Source organism: Ostrinia furnacalis, unplaced genomic scaffold, assembly GCF_004193835.3.
Source record: "Ostrinia furnacalis isolate ACB-3 unplaced genomic scaffold, ASM419383v2 OfSCF4694, whole genome shotgun sequence".
In the NCBI taxonomy this organism is placed as follows: Eukaryota; Metazoa; Arthropoda; class Insecta; order Lepidoptera; family Crambidae; genus Ostrinia; species Ostrinia furnacalis.
In genome coordinates, this window is record NW_021134933.1 from 643,247 (window position 1) to 660,404 (window position 17,158).

Consider the following 17,158-nt stretch of genomic DNA (forward strand, 5'->3'; position numbering starts at 1 on the left):
AAATTTTACTATCCTGCATTTCGGAGTTAGGTGTTTTCACATATACCTAGTGGGGTTTACTGACATATTTTATCATATCTCTGAGATAGGTGATACTAATTTTCCCGCACTAGGCAACTTAATACAGCGTATAAAATAAAAAAATTCGAAAAAGTATAGGTACAATTAATATTACAAATACTTACTTTAAAACTCGCTGGCTTCTATCATACTTCACTATTTGGTCTTTGATATGTATTTTGTGGCTATTTGTTTGTCTTACTGCTAATAGCACGTGCTTGTCTGCAGGTATCTAAAAATATAAGTAAAATATCAATAAATTATTATGTTAGTTATGATAGCATCGAGTACATACACAGCTCAGAATTAAAGGTCACTCAAGCCACGGAATGATACGTTGAGTGCTATCATTATTTTATTCCGAAAATAGAGTTTCAAAGTTTAACTTAATATCGAAACCATCAAGATACGTGTCAGGAATAATATGTAGGTATATCCACACCATCATCCACGTAGCTTTGACAAAGAATGTGTTGTTTCAGAATTCAGTCCTATCTATCGAATTCATATAAGCAAGTTTAAGGTGGAAACTGTCCTAAATTTATGATTTTAAAACTGAAATGGAAGATTTAGGTATAATGGTACTCGTACCTAAGGCAACTATTATTATTTACTAACACTTTCTTACGTTCCAAGTTTATAAACTAACCAAATATACTATCAAACAACATAAGTAATCAAGACGATCTAAATTACTATTAAGTTACATATTAAGTCACAAACATTTAATTCTGCTAAGTCGCGCTCATCCCGTCAACTTCGCGTGGAAACATATTTTATTTATATGGCGACCCCAGTCGGTGTTGCCCGTGTGAAATTTGAGTTAAATATTAATTGAAACGACCACACCGGCCATATTTAAATCAGGTAACTGGAGCCTTTCGTTCATTTTTGATGTCATCAACGCACTGGATTTACACATAAATTGTGAACGCTTTATATTTATTTATTGTAGGTATGTTAATGTTTTAAATTAAAGACAAAGAGAATAAAATATTACTAGGACTTATGGAACTTATAGTACTGAATTTTAATTTTATTACAAAGTATTCTTTCAATATTACTAGTGGTCCTTCCAAGACTTATAACATTTTATTACGCATGGTGCATAAAAATGAATTTTGTGATAGCACCTCATATTAACGCAATGTCCATCCAGTTGTTTTTCATGAAATTTATAGTATCCTCAAAATGACATGAAAAAAATTGCCAAGAATTTTTATTTGTTTTTATGTTATGCCCTTTGTATGGCGTTTATGCTTTTGCTTTTGTCGGTGGAGCAATTTCCACTTTTATCTCCACCAGCAACTGTACCTCTAATGATTTATCATTTTCATTTCAAAGAAAACAAAATGTATACTGCCTAGTCTTCATTTCTCTTACCTTAGTGTGCTCGATGCGGTATGTGCAAGTCGCGTTCCTCGGGTACACTCCAGGAAAGTTGGGCGATTGGATACGGCAAGCTCTGAGATCGCAGTCACTCAGTATGCGGTCACAATACGTCCCCGGCACCCTCTCCCCTCTCCAGGCTCCCACAGTCGCGTTACCATACCGCAACCGCGCCTCGCTCCGTCTTAGGAACTTGTACGCCAACTTGAAGTCGAAATTGTATCCAACACCCTAAAACCAGAGTTGTCAACTGTTTTATGACGTACAGTACACGTACAGTTATATGAAGAAATGAACTTTATTACAAACGGTTAAGGAAAGGTAAGAATTCTGTCTGAGTGTAGGTATAGGTAACAATACGGGAAAACTTTACGCTTACATGTAACTGAAGTTAATAAAGTTTAATTAATCTTACGAGCGTAATCTTGGGCTGCTATTTAAACCTACTAAACTTTTTTATCGTGTAGGTACTTTATAAATCTTTGTAGGTACTTACTAATGTTATTAAAAAAAATAATGACAGCAAAAAATACTAAGCCTTGTCCTAAAATCTGCAAAACATTTTAGAACAGTTATATTGTTACCCAATTTCATAAATTGCCGAAGTAAATCGTTTGTACAGCGTATGCTCATGACAATGGTTTATGAACAGGCTGTAACAATAAGCGATATTTATTGTCAAAAGCTGTGTTTAATTGGAACATTGTTATAAAATAACGACAGAGAAACATGAAAATAACATTATTATTTTTAACTCGAAAATTAATTTATTTTATTTATTTATTTATTTATTTATTTATTTAAGGACAACCAACAAAACATACACCATACATTCATAGTATCCTTATAAATAAATTAAGCTAAGGTGTTGCCTTAATTAAAGGTTGCCACGACATGCAAAGAATGTTGGAAAACAGTAACGTTGCCAAAGTGACAGAATGCAAAACAATAAATTATTTTAACAATAATTAATTATATTAAACACAAAAGAACTGAAAAACTAGTCAAAAGTGTGGTTTATAATCCAACCGCAATCACAGTAAGAGAAATGAAACCGCAGGTTTTAGCCAAAGAAACATTTTGGTAACCAGCAGACCGCAAAGAAATAGATTTACTTATTTACTCGTAGATCCACGATTTGGCTATGAAAGATGCAAAGATGAGAAGTCTTATCTACACTTTTAAATCATCTTTATCTAATAGAGATTAAGGCTCAAAATAACCTTCACTTGTTTCATCTTCAGAATAACACAGCTCCCATGAGACACATAATGGCCTATCTGAACTAAACTCATCGCAGTAGGCAACTTTCTACAACAAAACCACGACATTGATTGACGTACCTCTAACGAGCCATATTTCCCTGAACGCAAAAATCTCGCGCCGCTACTCGATTTCCGTTTATTAAATTACTGAATTAGCTTCTAATAGCGTCCATTATTGTAATTGTGAGGTAAGGCCTATCCTGAACCTCCCTGGAGGGCGTCGGTAATCGTCGTCTAATTAATTGATCGAAAGTTCACCCCTTGGTGCACATAATACGCCTGCCAGCAGTAGATAAAGGAAACTTACCGAACCGTTAAAACCGGGGTGATGTGAAATATTAGTCAAGTCACAGTCGAAAACATGTAGTTAGTTACACCACGTCAGTGAAACAAAGGGATGCTTAGTAAGTGACTCTTAATGAAGATAAATATGGTTGTTCATTTATACAGATTAACTTTGGTGCGTGCAAAAACTTGTAATTAAACATGTCGGGGCGTGTTAACAAGTGTGTGCGTTAACAGATCGGCGTTAGTACGTGAGGCTTTTATAATGATACGGGCGTAAGTCGTGCTGCCAAATATAAATCTTTTCTTCTTCGTATTAGTTTAAAGTCTCTAATGTCATTCAATGCCCAACTTATTACTTTATTATACTTGCTTCAATTTGATTTTTTGAAAATGAAACTTCGAAGGGATGGCGTATAAACCAAATATGTATTTTAATCAGGAATATTTTGTAGGAGATGGCTGGTAGGTACTCCTGACAAATAGGATTTTCCAATCATGTTAAACCCTGTAGTAGGTACTTTATACATCTATTATATAAAAGAAAGTCGTGTTAGTTACTCCACTTATAACTCAAGAACGGCTGAACTGATTTAGCTGAAAATTGTCAGGGAGGTAGTTTAGAGCCAGGAGAAGGACATAGGATACTTTTTATCCCGTTATTTATTGCCATTAAGGCGGAACAAAGTTCGCCGGGTCAGCTAGTTTGCAATAAATAGGAGCCAATTTGCAACAGAAATTCTCCGATGTGCTGACTGTACAGAAAACACGTATAATTACGGTGTATATTTTACCTGGCCTTAGGGAGCACAATAAATTAAACTTCCTTTATAAATAGAGACGTTTAAATTATACCCTCTCCCATCCCAGTATAATGAGCCTTGATTATTATTTTCAAATGAAATTCTATTCGCAGCTAATATTTGATAATGAAATTATGAAACATAAAGGTGAGTGTGGACTAGAAGCATTAACTTGTACCAGAACAACGATTCGGTCTATGAAATGTTCTAGTATCAGTATCACCCTTTCACCATTCTTTAGGAAGTTATTGTGGTGTACCATTAGTTAGAACGTTACATTAAAAATGCTATAGTCTATACTCACCTTTAGTCGTTTCAAAGTGTATTGTGGAAGAAATCGATGTCACGTGATTACACGTACCTATGTCAGTAAATGGAAATATGCCGTGGATTGTATCGGCGTGAGTCAATACGAAATAATAGTTCCCGGAGTTGAAAGCACACGTAATTATGAGTCACTTTGGAGCTTCTTGTATCAATAAGTAATTGGACCTATACCGACTTTTGTATCAATGTTTAAATAAATGTTGACTTTGAGTATACTTTCTGTGCAATAATGAAATAGATAGATCGGATTAGGTATCCGAGCTAATACTTATAGTTCTTATAGGGTCGAGTTATCCAACAAACGCGGAAGTATTATGTGTTTTTCATTTAATAACTTTTTGAGTAGTATTTATCAAATAAATGACTAAAACGCCTAAATACGGACAGCGCAAAAAGAGTAAGTAACTGGGGGAACCAAAATTGGATGGGATCTTGAGGAAAGTCTTTATTTAGCAGTGGGCGTATTTCAGTTGAAGAAAAAGGTATTTAAGCAGCAAGCAACATCAACGGGGGCCTGACACTGACACGTGATAGAGACAGGCAATAGAGATGTTACCTGGGTAAAATGGCAAGAGTTTGAATTAGTCCGTCGGTTAACTTATCAAAAAATACTCGACAAGTATTTTTCACTTTTTTAAACTGATGAAAATTGAAAGACATAAAGCGCGCCAAAGATGAAAAGAAAAGGCCCGTGACATCAAGGCGTGCTTAAAAGTGTAGCACTTTGTGCCGTCACGTGGAACTTCAACGAATCATAATTTCGTTTGACTGAATAATAAAAAATACGTGTCTAATATTTTTTGATAAGTTAACCGCTGGAGTAAAAGTTGTTTTTTAGGAAACTATCTTATTATACATATGAAGTCTGAACCCATCACTCTCATACTGATCAATGAACTTTATTTAAAAACACTCACCTGTTGACTCAGCCTGTCCAACCTTAGCGTCATATTTATAGAGTCGGACTCGCTAAAGTACACAGTGTACCCCCAAGCTGATCCACACCATTGACCCATGGGGGGTGACGGACTCCGCTCTACGATAGTCATGTGACCATCCGGACACCCGTCCGAGGTGAATGACACGAACTTCCCTACGGTGAACGTGTCGAATGTTAACTGAAACAAAAACTATATTTAGGAAAAGCATAAGTGGACCTATAATATGACTTTTTTCTGACTCAAAAATCTTGTAAACTGTAAACCTCTTGTATAAATTTCTAAGTTTGCACGTAACGCTCGTACAGCCGTATTCACAAACGATGCTTGCTTAAGTGAAGCAGCAAATCGAACGCACAGCGTTGAATAGAGCTCTGTTATTGGTTCTTGTGTGACCCTGTGCGTCCACGCGCACTGTGCGACCTCATAGTAATGTTTGTGAATACGGGCGTATATCTCTATCGACTCACCCGTTGTCCTAGGTGAATAATGGAACGCAACTTGAAACGATGCGACGCGTTGCGACGTAATGCGACCAATACTTCACGTAACGTATGACACGTGTCGTTATGACACGCGAATACGTAGGCCACTATTACACAAAGTACTTGATATTTTTGTATCGTGATTCACCTAAGACAACTAGAGAGACTCGACTCGACTCTACTTAAAACCTAGAACATAGGTCAACCTATTCTAAACAAAAATAAACCTTTTCTACATAAAATTAAATACACAAAGGGCTAGAATAAAGTCAGTTCCAGAAAACAAGTAAGCCTTTGTTCCTAAGACAGTGGAACTATGAATAGTTGATATCAATGTAGTTTACAGTACCTACATGCAACCAAGCGAGGATTTTTAACGACGTAGTCCTCGATATTATTACTGTTTTGTAATGTTGTGTTCAAAAGGATGCTGTAAATACACACTCTTTTAGGATTCTTCAGTTGCGGCAATATTTAATAGTTTTTAAAAGTAATAAGAGGTATTGGAAGGGTAATTTAGAATTAGATATTATGTACAATATTTTCGATAAAGGCATGGTATGCAACGGCCCGTGTCTTATACACACAATAAATTCATAAAAATGTTAAGACGGTTTTCATTAAATATTAAAACAGCTATTCAATGACAAACATAATTTGTAGATAACATTTTTGATTAATTTATAGAACAAGTAAAAAAGTGTAAAAGTAATTAACCTATGTTTATAGAATAATAGGATGCAATAATATTTTCTGTACATAAAAGAGGTACAATACAATATTACAGAGTGCCAACTAGGTGCTCCATAAAATTAACCACAGGCAAAGTACACAGAGCTCACTATCAACCATGACAATAAACACAAGCGTTTCAGAAAAGACAATGCCGGAAATTGGCGTCTTTTTTTTTCGCGCGGCCATCGACCAAACTTTGTTTTTTGATTACAAAATAGTGTAATAAACCAAACTTACTATGACATGTATACCTCTAAACTCAGTCTGAACTGAGTTACGAGCATTAGAAGTTTGATGATTTTCATACTAGATTTGCTTTTTGCGCGCAAAGTTTTGTAAGAAATTGCAACAAAATAGTGAGATTGTATGTGTAAACAATCAATACCATCCATTAAAGGCTCCAGACATCAGTATGGAGCAGAATCAGCGCAATAAAAAAATAGCGCAATATTTTGTTGCAATTTCTTACAAAACTTGCGCACAAAAAGCAAATCTTGTATGAAAATCATCAAACTTCTAATGCTCGTAACTCAGTTCAGACTGAGTTTAGAGGTATACATGGCATAGTAAGTTTGGTTTATTACACTATTTTGTAATCAAAAAACAAAGTTTGGTCGATGGCCGCGCGAAAAAAAAAAGACGCCACCTTCCATACAAAATCTGGCATTGCCATTTAAACAAGGTTGTTTTTTCTCACCTGTATGATGTCACCATAGTTCCCTCCCGTGGCGGTGAAGTTCAGGTGGCATACAAAAGGCAGATGGTCCTCCCTTGGTCTTCGGACCTCCAACTCGTAGGTTCGCCCTACGTCGCCCAGGTACGTCCTGTTGCACGCTAGAACAAAATGTTTTATCAAATACTGTACATAAATACAAATCATAAAGTATTCGTGTTAGAGTTATAATTAGTTTTATCAAATTAAACCTATAATTTATAAAAATATAATTGAATAGTTCCGTGACTAAATCTTTTCGAAATTATTGGAAGAATATCCTCACCTAGAATTATTTTTATAAGCGAGGGCTTCATAAACTTTACTGACTACTGACAGTAAAAATGTCTTTAGAAGATACGTGTAACAACATTTATCAAATGCCAAAATAACCTAGCGTTAAAAAGTAAAAACACATTCCAGAGATAAATTCGTTAGTCGTTTTTCCACCCCGAACTTTTCCAAAGAGAAATTAAACAAAAACAAAACCATCCTAAATTGTGCCAGTCATGATAAATACCCTCACGGTACCTGTACTATTGTTAATCCTTTCAACACTGAAATAAGGAAATGAGAAGTAAAAAGATCCGAATAAAGCGGCGAACACAATGGGGGATCGGCCATATTTCTACAGGCTTTTTAAAAAAATGCCTTTTGTCTGCCCTGTCAGCACATTACAAGGCACAAGACGAGTGTTCAGCTCTGTTTAGACCCCAAAACGGTATTGTTCGTCTGTATTTTCTTTCACTATTCTTACCTTTTATATCCTCGATATTATACACAAAACGTATGTTTGACCAATAAACACCGTGTTACTATGGCATGGGAAACTCCCTAAGATACCAGTCTCATAGTTAAAATACTTATAAATATTATGCATCTCCGAAAGACGAAACTTTAACTTCACGGGAACGACACGTCACATGTCTGCTAGCTTATGATAAATTCATAGTTGTGTCTTTTCTGTTTATAATGTTACATGTATAGTTGCACAGATTTTGTTTTCCTTTCATAACATCCAATGGTCATCTAACTTGGTAAGTATGCATCCTTTAACATTTTCTTGCTTTTACGTGCCGGATTTTCATAAGGAAATCTCCCATTACTTTTACCCAACAAATTCCACTCCTAAAGAAAGCTAAGTAATTAAAACAATAGAATTGAAATCAAAAACAAAAGACTGGAAAAACGACATCGCAAACGGCGCGAACAAAAGTATTTGCTTAAGCGAATGTAATTGAGACATCTTAGTGAGGACGCTGTTAGGACCCGCCAAAGTTTCCTGCGAACTGAGGAATTGTTCCTCCCAAGTCGGGCGGAGACAAAAGTTCTTGCATTTGCGGAATTTCCCAATTTTTGAGCAAGATATGTAAATTAGACTGACCGCCATTTTACGAATTTACCCGAACTTATTCAAATGGATTTGTTAAGTCATCAGATTAAATCGACTTAGCTTTTGTGATTATCAAACCTTACCAGGCTTATGGTCTATAATATTAACGAATAATTTTATGTTCTTTCGTTCGTTCGTTTCAGCCAAATGACGCTCATTTCTGGACAAAGGCTTCCCACAAGAATTTCCATAACAACCCGTACTGCGCTGCCCGCATCCAGGTAGTTCCTGCGACCTTCACCAGATCGTCGGTCCACCTAGTAGGAGGCCTACTCACACTAGGTACCTACATCTTCCGGCCCCTGGTCACCAATTAAGAATTTTGTGTAAGGTAAAAATAATATTCTTAGAAGTGGCAGCTGTTGTAATATTTATTACAACTTTAAAATTGCTGGACAATCGTTACGAATTACCAACATAATATAAATGATTTTTTATAAGTAAATACAGTTGAGGGAGATGGCGCTGTCTAAGTAGTTGAATGTAAACCTTCATTTTAGTACATCGTCAACCGCAGCCATGTCCTCTGTCCAGTAATCTTGTAAATGATATCATCGTTAATACTGACACTATTATGGTTGGTTCATTCTCCGGTTTTGTTTTACCTACGTTTATATGGACACTACAATATAACTTATTCAATTAATTGAAGATAAAATTAAAAGAAATACTATTACATAACATTTTCTTCCTTGTTAGATGTTGTGAATAACTAAAGAACATTGATATTGGCGTGTAGATTTAAAAAAATATATCCAATAATTATGCAGAAGTTAAGTACCACTTCACTTCATTCTAAACAACCTTCTAAGTGTTTTTAGAAATTGGCGAAAATTCAAGCTAGATAAGTATTCTGGAGCTCAAAATAAGGTAATACCCTATAAGCATTTGATAAGAGTCTACATGAAACGATATAATAGTCTGTAGGTATTATATTAACCGGTTCTTGCCATTGTTACGGTTAAAATATGGTGGTGCAACTCAGCCTTACTTTGTTTGAATTTATAAAAATTGATTATTTTCCAAAAATTAATAAAAACACTTAGCAAGCTGAAGTGGCAATGGGCAGGGACGTGGGATGTCCACGCACAAGGTGGACCGACGACATCAAAAATGTAGCAGGAAGGCGCTGCTGGACGCAGGCCGCTACCAACCGGGCGACATGGAAAGCATTGGAGGAGGCCTATGTTCAGCAGTGGACGTCCTATGGCTGAGATGATTATGATGATGATGATTAATAAAAACAAATAAAGATGAGCGACACGACGCCTCATCGCGTCGTAACGTAATGTAACACCTAAACCACATTTACCAATGACAACCGCTGACGAGCAGGATTATCTGGCTCTATCCAGTAATCTATTAGTGATTGCATAAGGCCTTAGTGATGTATTGTAATGCCAAATTATATATCTTGCGTGATCTATGGTGATCCATTGATCTGAGGGATTAATTATGATTTGCGTGCTTTTGGCGATGTTTATCCAAAAATATTACTTAGATAGTTTCAGCGGATGAACTTAGTCTTTATGATTCCGAAATATTATGTTAGATTAGGAAAAGAAAAGGCAGAAAATTGTTAATACAATATTTTATTTAATACTGCAGCAAATCCTTTAACATAGTGCAACAATAACTTAGTTAGGTATTACCTACATTACATAGGTAGGGTTACTTATTTATAGATCTGAGTTAGGCATGATGTATATTACAATAGTGCATGTAACCTATGCATTGTATTCAGTTCGTTCTTGAATGTTACAAAAACAGGAAAAACAGTGCCTTATCGTATCCATGTTGACTGCCCTTAGGCTGATGATTCTTCAAAACAGTCAATTATTAGGTAGTTCAATATCATGTCACAAATTGTTTCTTTTCTACACAAATAACTCACTATTAGTTATTTCGAAATAATAATTTCCAACGATTTCTGTGTTATCTAGGTTTCCCAAATATCAGTTTTGATAAAAGATTGGTATATTTGAATTTCTTTGAAATAGGATCGTCCAAAGAATTTATTTGCCAGCCGATAACAACGAGAGCTATTTGCGAAAGGTTAAAATCGGATGAATATTTAGCTTCGAAGGCCATGCTTAAATTAACACTGTTTCAAATAGAAAATTCTTTAAAATATTTTACATTTATACAGGATGGGCCAAAATTTTTTGCAAATAACAACGCTTGAGATCTCGAAAACAGTTTGAGGTATGGACGCGTGGGTGACGGGAAACTGTGCATAATTTAATTAATTTTTGTCAATATGAAGCGTTTCATGAAACAACAACGTGCTTTTTTAACTATTTTTTTTTGTGTGGACTAGACTCTAAAGTCACATAAACAAATTACGAAATTAAAGCCTTACGGCATAAATCTACTTACTAATCATAACATTAGTAGAAAAATGTAAAGTCTAGCTTTTTGACTGATATAACAACATTTATGTAAGTCATGCATTTAAAAAAAAATAAAGGAATAGAAGTAAAACAAACGCAAAATCTCAAAAAGGCAATTTTTTGAGTTAACACATTATCCTCACGTGTAAATTCGTGACAAGCTGCCGTCCATTTTGTGAACGCCGCCACGGTAGACTTAACACCTTATTAAATGGCTCGTGGGTTTTTTTGTTAATTGAAGTCATATTTCGGGTTAACAACCACCTACGTGGTGCGATTAAGGAAAGCTCGTTTCACCGTAATTAAGAAATGTTAATTGTTCACTTGAATCTTTAAGTGCCGTATATAATTTCCGATATGTGAAGTTCTGTCGGACCTGAAACGGGCTTTTGAATATAGGTCAAATTTGAAACCGACACAAAAGAATATTAATCTTTAATTTTTAACGAGGAAATCAAGAAAATTAATTACTCCTGTTCATTTTTTACGAATTTTTGTTTTACTGTTATGAGTTGAGCCTTACGCCCGTATTCACAAACTATGCTTGCCTAAGTGAAGCAGCATTTCGAACGCATAGCGTTGAATAGAGCTCTGTGGTTGGTTCGTATGTCACCCTATGCGTCCACGAGCACTGTGAGACCTCATAGTAATGTTTATGAATACGGGCGTTAGTCTATCTACATCACTTTTTAAGTACTTTGATTTTCAATACACTGATATTTGACACCATGACGTCACAGATATACAACACATATAATCAAAAATCTGTTTCCTGAGAGTTAATGGAACTCAATGTTTTATGTTCCAAAGAAATTGTAGGCACAGAGTGATCTAGTTCTTTCTGTCCCCTTTGTGGCACATCCTTGGTCTTTTGTGTAAGACAATTATCGTTCCGGGCATTTCTAGCGTAAAACGTATTTATGGACACCGAAATAGTACGGCTTTAGTGAGGTGACAATATCGATATTATACATCGGTAAAGATAGATTTATGCACAATGGAGATTGATGTTAAATATAATAAGAAATTTAAGAAAGTAGGAAGTTCATGATTGAATTCGTCATCATCATCATTATTTCAGCCATAGAACGTCCACTGCTGAACATAATAAGCCCCCCAATGATTCCTACAGTGGCCGGTTGGTAGCGGCCTGCATCCTGCTACCTTTATGAGGTCGTCGGTCCACCTTGTGGGTGGACATCCTACGCTGAACTTTTCGGTACGTGGCCTCCACTCCATAAATTTGCTGCTTCATCGGCGGCTTTTCGATACAGCTTTATAAATTTAGACACCAAAGTTGTTAACCCACACAATGAAAGAAAAAGCGATATCTTCGACAGTATTATTACAGCTAAAAGTGATTAAAAAGTATTAGTCTGTGTTCAGATTCTTATACCGTAACATATCGACAAACAAGGTAAGTCACTCCCAGCCCTAGTATAGCTGAAGTAAATGCCAAGTCTGAATTAAAGCCTGTTTTTGTTCGGAGAATGCTTAGGAGGCCCTCCAGTAAACTGTTTGTTGACGGTTAGACGCATCCACTTGGACGTTGTAAGGAATGAATGAAAGCTCCAGTTAGGCACTTGGCAGTTTCGTGGAGTAGTTCCTTGAATTCTGAGGGTCTTGTTTGTTTTATGATACGAAAATCTGTTACTAGCTGAATGTAAAGGGCTAAGGGATTGGGTTCTATTTATGAACTGGAGACTAAGAATGGGTATTTTTTTCTTCACAGGTCAGAAAAAGAAATATTCCTAAGTAAGAGGGTTCTAGTTACAGGTACTTAATTAGAGAAAAACAAACATGCAAAAATACCTTACCTACCTACTCTTAAAAGGATAATAGAAATAATAATCTTTTGCAAGTCGATAATAAAGGTCAATTCCCGATCATGATAATCACACCAAGAAAAATTTTGTAACGAAAATGAGTTAAATTACAATTTTTAACCAAATAGTCACCTGGATATTTTTAGTCGGTCAATACCTACCATTTTCATTTAAATACTTATTGCGACAAATATATTTCATAAAAACCTTACTGAATGAAATTTTTAGCCTTTGCTAAGCCTTCAAAAGTCCCTCAATACGCATACAAATAACGAGTGCGCTTTAAACCCATCCTAACGAGCCGGTCAAATCCACCCGCAAAGCGATAGTTCCCCTCTGTATTACGTAAATCCATAAACATGGAGTATAATATGTTTTGGCCGGGGCCCCGCATAACTCTGGGGATGAATATTACATAAAAGCGGGAGAAGCCAAGTCCACCGCTGACGCAGCCACTCGGCTGCCATGCGACGCTTCAACTTACGCCCATTAAAGTATCGAGTGCTGTAAGAGTTTGCTTGAGTGACGTGAGGCCAGTAGGTACATTTTTGCAATATAAGACGGATTTTTATCGGTAATTTTTCGAACAACAACAAGTCTCAAATTTTTAGAGCATGTAAAAACCGACTGCCTCAAACAAACCTGCAATAGGCTAGTTTCTTATAATAACTTTTAGTCTATCAATTACAATATCAAAAAATATTGGACACGTAAATTTTTATTTCTCAAACAAACAAGTAGTTACGAAGTTATGATACGTTAAAGTACCGCGTGACGTCACAAAGTGTTACGCTTTTAAGCACGCTTTGACTCCACGGGCCTTTTCTTTTGAACTTTGGCGCGCTTTATCTCTTTAACCCTTATTCAAACAAAGGTAGATATATTACCACTTGGTTTACTTTTAAAAAAGGATCCTAATTTTCGATATGGTAATACTTAAAGATATCGTGGTCACTTATTTATATTTTTAAATATATTTTTTAACTTATCTATGCCATATTACTACTTTTCAACGTCATTTGTCACTGTCAGGTAATGTCAAAGTCAACCAAACGGTTTTGGTGTGAAAAATTTCATGTTTTTAGCGCGCATTTTTGGTATTTTTGAAACTTTGTTCAACGAAAATTCTGATAAGTGTTTTTTCGATTCAAATTCCTAAACTATAAGATTTATTGTATAATCTCACTTATAGGCAGCATCTGCAATTGATTTATTCATATAATTTAGACATTTTAAAGAAGTGGTAAATAGTTTACCATTGTCCGATCCCGTCTTGACAAAAGTTTGTTGATATATAAAAAAACTGTTGTTTTTTGTATGTGAACAAATAAAACTAAATAAATATTTGGAGAAATTTTAAGTTATTTTGATAACTATTTACGTAACTATTTGACTTTACGTAATTAGTGAATTGTTAGTGTCAGACTCAAGGCAAGCATAATAATTGTAAGCATAATAACTAATGTTAATAAATATATTGTTTTATAAAAATAATAAATTTATTTCATTCCCAAAATATTTAATAAAATATAGGTAGAACCTAGAGGAAGTCACTAGTCAAGAACCAAAAATAAACCAAAACGGACAATGGTAACTATTTTACCACCAACATTTAATAATTTGTAGTCATGAATGGATAATGGTAAATTATTTACCACCCAAAAAACTACCCCTTCCCCTATTTTTTTATAAATTTTGATCAAAAATATGAAATAAGTGACCCACAATTACCCTAAATCCACTTCAACTTTGCAAAAAAAATGTATACCAGCTCGCATTTGAATAAGGGTTAAATTTTCATTAGTTTAAAAAAGTGAAAAATACGTGATAAGTTAACCGACGGACTAATTAAAACTCTTGCTTAAACTTAAACATCTCTATTGCTGCTCGCTTGCAAGCAAATTGCTTTCCCAATTGTTATTACACAGATATTTATCAATTTCGGCCCTAAGAAGATTATTAAGTCCAGAGAGCCATTCTGGTCTGGTTTATTACTCGAGAGTCGTCACATCAACTGTGCCAAAAGCATAATTAAAAACGATTAGAATTAAGAAAGCTTTGCCACTATTCGGCGAATGTCACGAGGTGCATCATAATATGGAGGTTTTCAACCTCTAAACTTAATTGTCACAATAATTATAAGTCTGTAATATACTCTTTTTAAGACTGACAGATAACTTCATTCTTCATGCTATCCAATAAAAGATCAGACAATCTGCCAGTTTTAAAACTCGAACTACTATACATACCGCTCATTTCACAGCCCTAAAGACGCAGACCCTTTATACCTTTTCTTTTGTGACAGATGTCAGCAAACCGAAAAGGGGGATATATTAAAATGCGCTTCAATGACTTAAAGGAGTCCTTGACGGACATGATTAAGCTTCCTGTCCCCTCACAACGTTGGGCTTACTAAGGGATTAAGAGGGATATTCAAACGCCTATGTTAGCTAAGGAACATTTTATTGTATGAATATCTTTGTCTCATGAATAACTACCATGTTTACAACATTCTGTATACATTGAATGTGTTTAGAAAGTGTATCAAAATAATTTGTTTATTGTAACTATACATATTTAGGAAACTTTTAACTTTATTCTTTTGTAGGAAAACGCAGCGTTAAACGTCCACCCACAAGGTGGATCGACGACATCGTAAAGGTAGCAGGAAGGCGCTGGACGCAGGCCGCTACCAACTGGGCAACATGGAAAGCATCAAAGGGAGGCCTATGTTCAGCAGTGGACGTCCTTTGGATGAGATTATAATGATGATGATATTTATTGAAAGAGACACTCCACAAACAACATACCATTAATTTAAAAAGTTTTGTCGTAGAGAGTATTTTTGAGTGTTTGCCAGAAAAATATACTTCTCATGCTAGTTTTCTATTTTTATTTCGAGATAGGCCTTAATCAAACTATTAACTAACTATTAAATAACTGGATACTAATGTGAGTAGCTATTATAAAAATATTTATTGATTCTGGATGGAATTGAATGTTTGTAAATTTTATAAGGATATTTAACAATTATGAAAAACCTACTGAAATTTTTCGACGAGACCAACAGATAGTATGCAGTCTAAGTATCTGGCAACCGATATCTAAAAGAGAGTATAAAGGACACTGATAAAAAGAATAGAGTTGAAATACTTACGCGTGCAAGACTTGGGCTCGTCACTCTTGTCCCCGCAGTCGTCCTCACCATTACAGTACTTGTCCAGCGATATACACTGGCCCGTGTCGCACAGCAGTTCGCTAAGTCTACAAGGTCCCGTAGCCACATCCCTTGGAAACTTCACTTTTTTCACTGACACCATACTCAAATCCGCGGGCTCAACACTATCCTCGTTCGAAAACTCTTCGTTCAAATCCTGCGGTCTACAAAGCTTTAGCGACAACAGCACTATTATAAACAGAAAGGTTTTATTTCTTGTTACATCTTCGAAATTCTTTAACAAACACATTTTCGCGAACACCCCTTTTCATGTAGGCACAATCTTCGTCACAACATTTTGTCGCGACACCATCTCCTTGATACCTGCAACAATGAGAAACGTGTTAATTCGTACTTGTAGGTAATAAGTAATAACAGTATAATGACTTCAGGAAAATATTGCTTTTACAGTATTTGTTTATAGTTTTATCATCCTAACAAGACAAATGTGATTTTATCATCTGTGTCAAAAGTTCGTTTGATAAGAAATTCTAAAAAGTGTTAAAGGAATTTTGTATTTTTTTTTTATTCAAAAAGATTTGTATTTGATTAAGTACTGTTATAGTCACAGTTGAATAGGTACAAGTTGATAACATTAACTAAAACTTTCCAGAAAACTATAGAAGTATCCATTGCCCTACTTAAAATAAGTTAAAATTTTCAAATCCCAATTCTACCTAAATCCAGTTCAGAAAAAAAAGAAGTGAAAGACTAATATTCAGCTTATTGAACTTTCAGCGTTCTATCACCCATCCCTGTTTCCAATCCCAATCCCAACTAATATCCCAACTAATATTATAAATGCGAAAGTAACTCTGTCTGTCTGTCTGTCTGTCTGTTACGCTTTCCCGCTTAAACCTCGCAACCGATTTTGATGAAATTTGGCATAGAGATAGTTTGAGTCCCGGGAAAGAACATAGGATAGTTTTTATCCCGGTTTTTGAAACAGGGACGCGCGCGATAAAGTTTTTCTGTGACAGACAAAATTCCACGCGGGCGAAGCCGCGGGCGGAAAGCTAGTCTCTAAATAAATCCAAGTGCACACTCCCGTAAATCGTAAATCAGTTTTATGCATCGAGAGCGTATATTAAATTTCTTTATCTAGCCAATCTGGCCTACTACAGGTGTGCACCAAGATTTACGTTCTCCACACATGTCGGAAGGGTGGAATGTATTACCCTACTTACTGAGGGTCGATTCTAATTTCGCACTTGCCTCTGCAGCCATTTGTAGCTGGGTTTCTCCTTTTAGCCGTTGTTTGCGTTCCTTCTTTCCAATGTAATAGGATTATCAATATTTATAGTACAGTTTGGATTTGTTGTTGAACTTT

General features: G+C 35.5%; 1 protein-coding gene across 1 annotated transcript in view; it reads right to left on the reverse strand.

Moving 5' to 3' along the window:
• Positions 1–17,158, reverse strand: part of LOC114359919 (uncharacterized) — a 70,159-nt gene that overhangs the window by 23,952 nt on the left and 29,049 nt on the right. Inside the window, exons 2-6 of the mRNA XM_028314470.1 lie at positions 15,769–16,152; positions 6,985–7,121; positions 5,047–5,247; positions 1,444–1,680; positions 186–292 (exon numbers count right to left, since the gene is read on the reverse strand). Coding sequence (XP_028170271.1) covers positions 186–292; positions 1,444–1,680; positions 5,047–5,247; positions 6,985–7,121; positions 15,769–16,078 — 992 coding nt within the window. The 5' untranslated portion in view covers positions 16,079–16,152. The remainder of the gene's footprint in view (positions 1–185; positions 293–1,443; positions 1,681–5,046; positions 5,248–6,984; positions 7,122–15,768; positions 16,153–17,158) is intronic.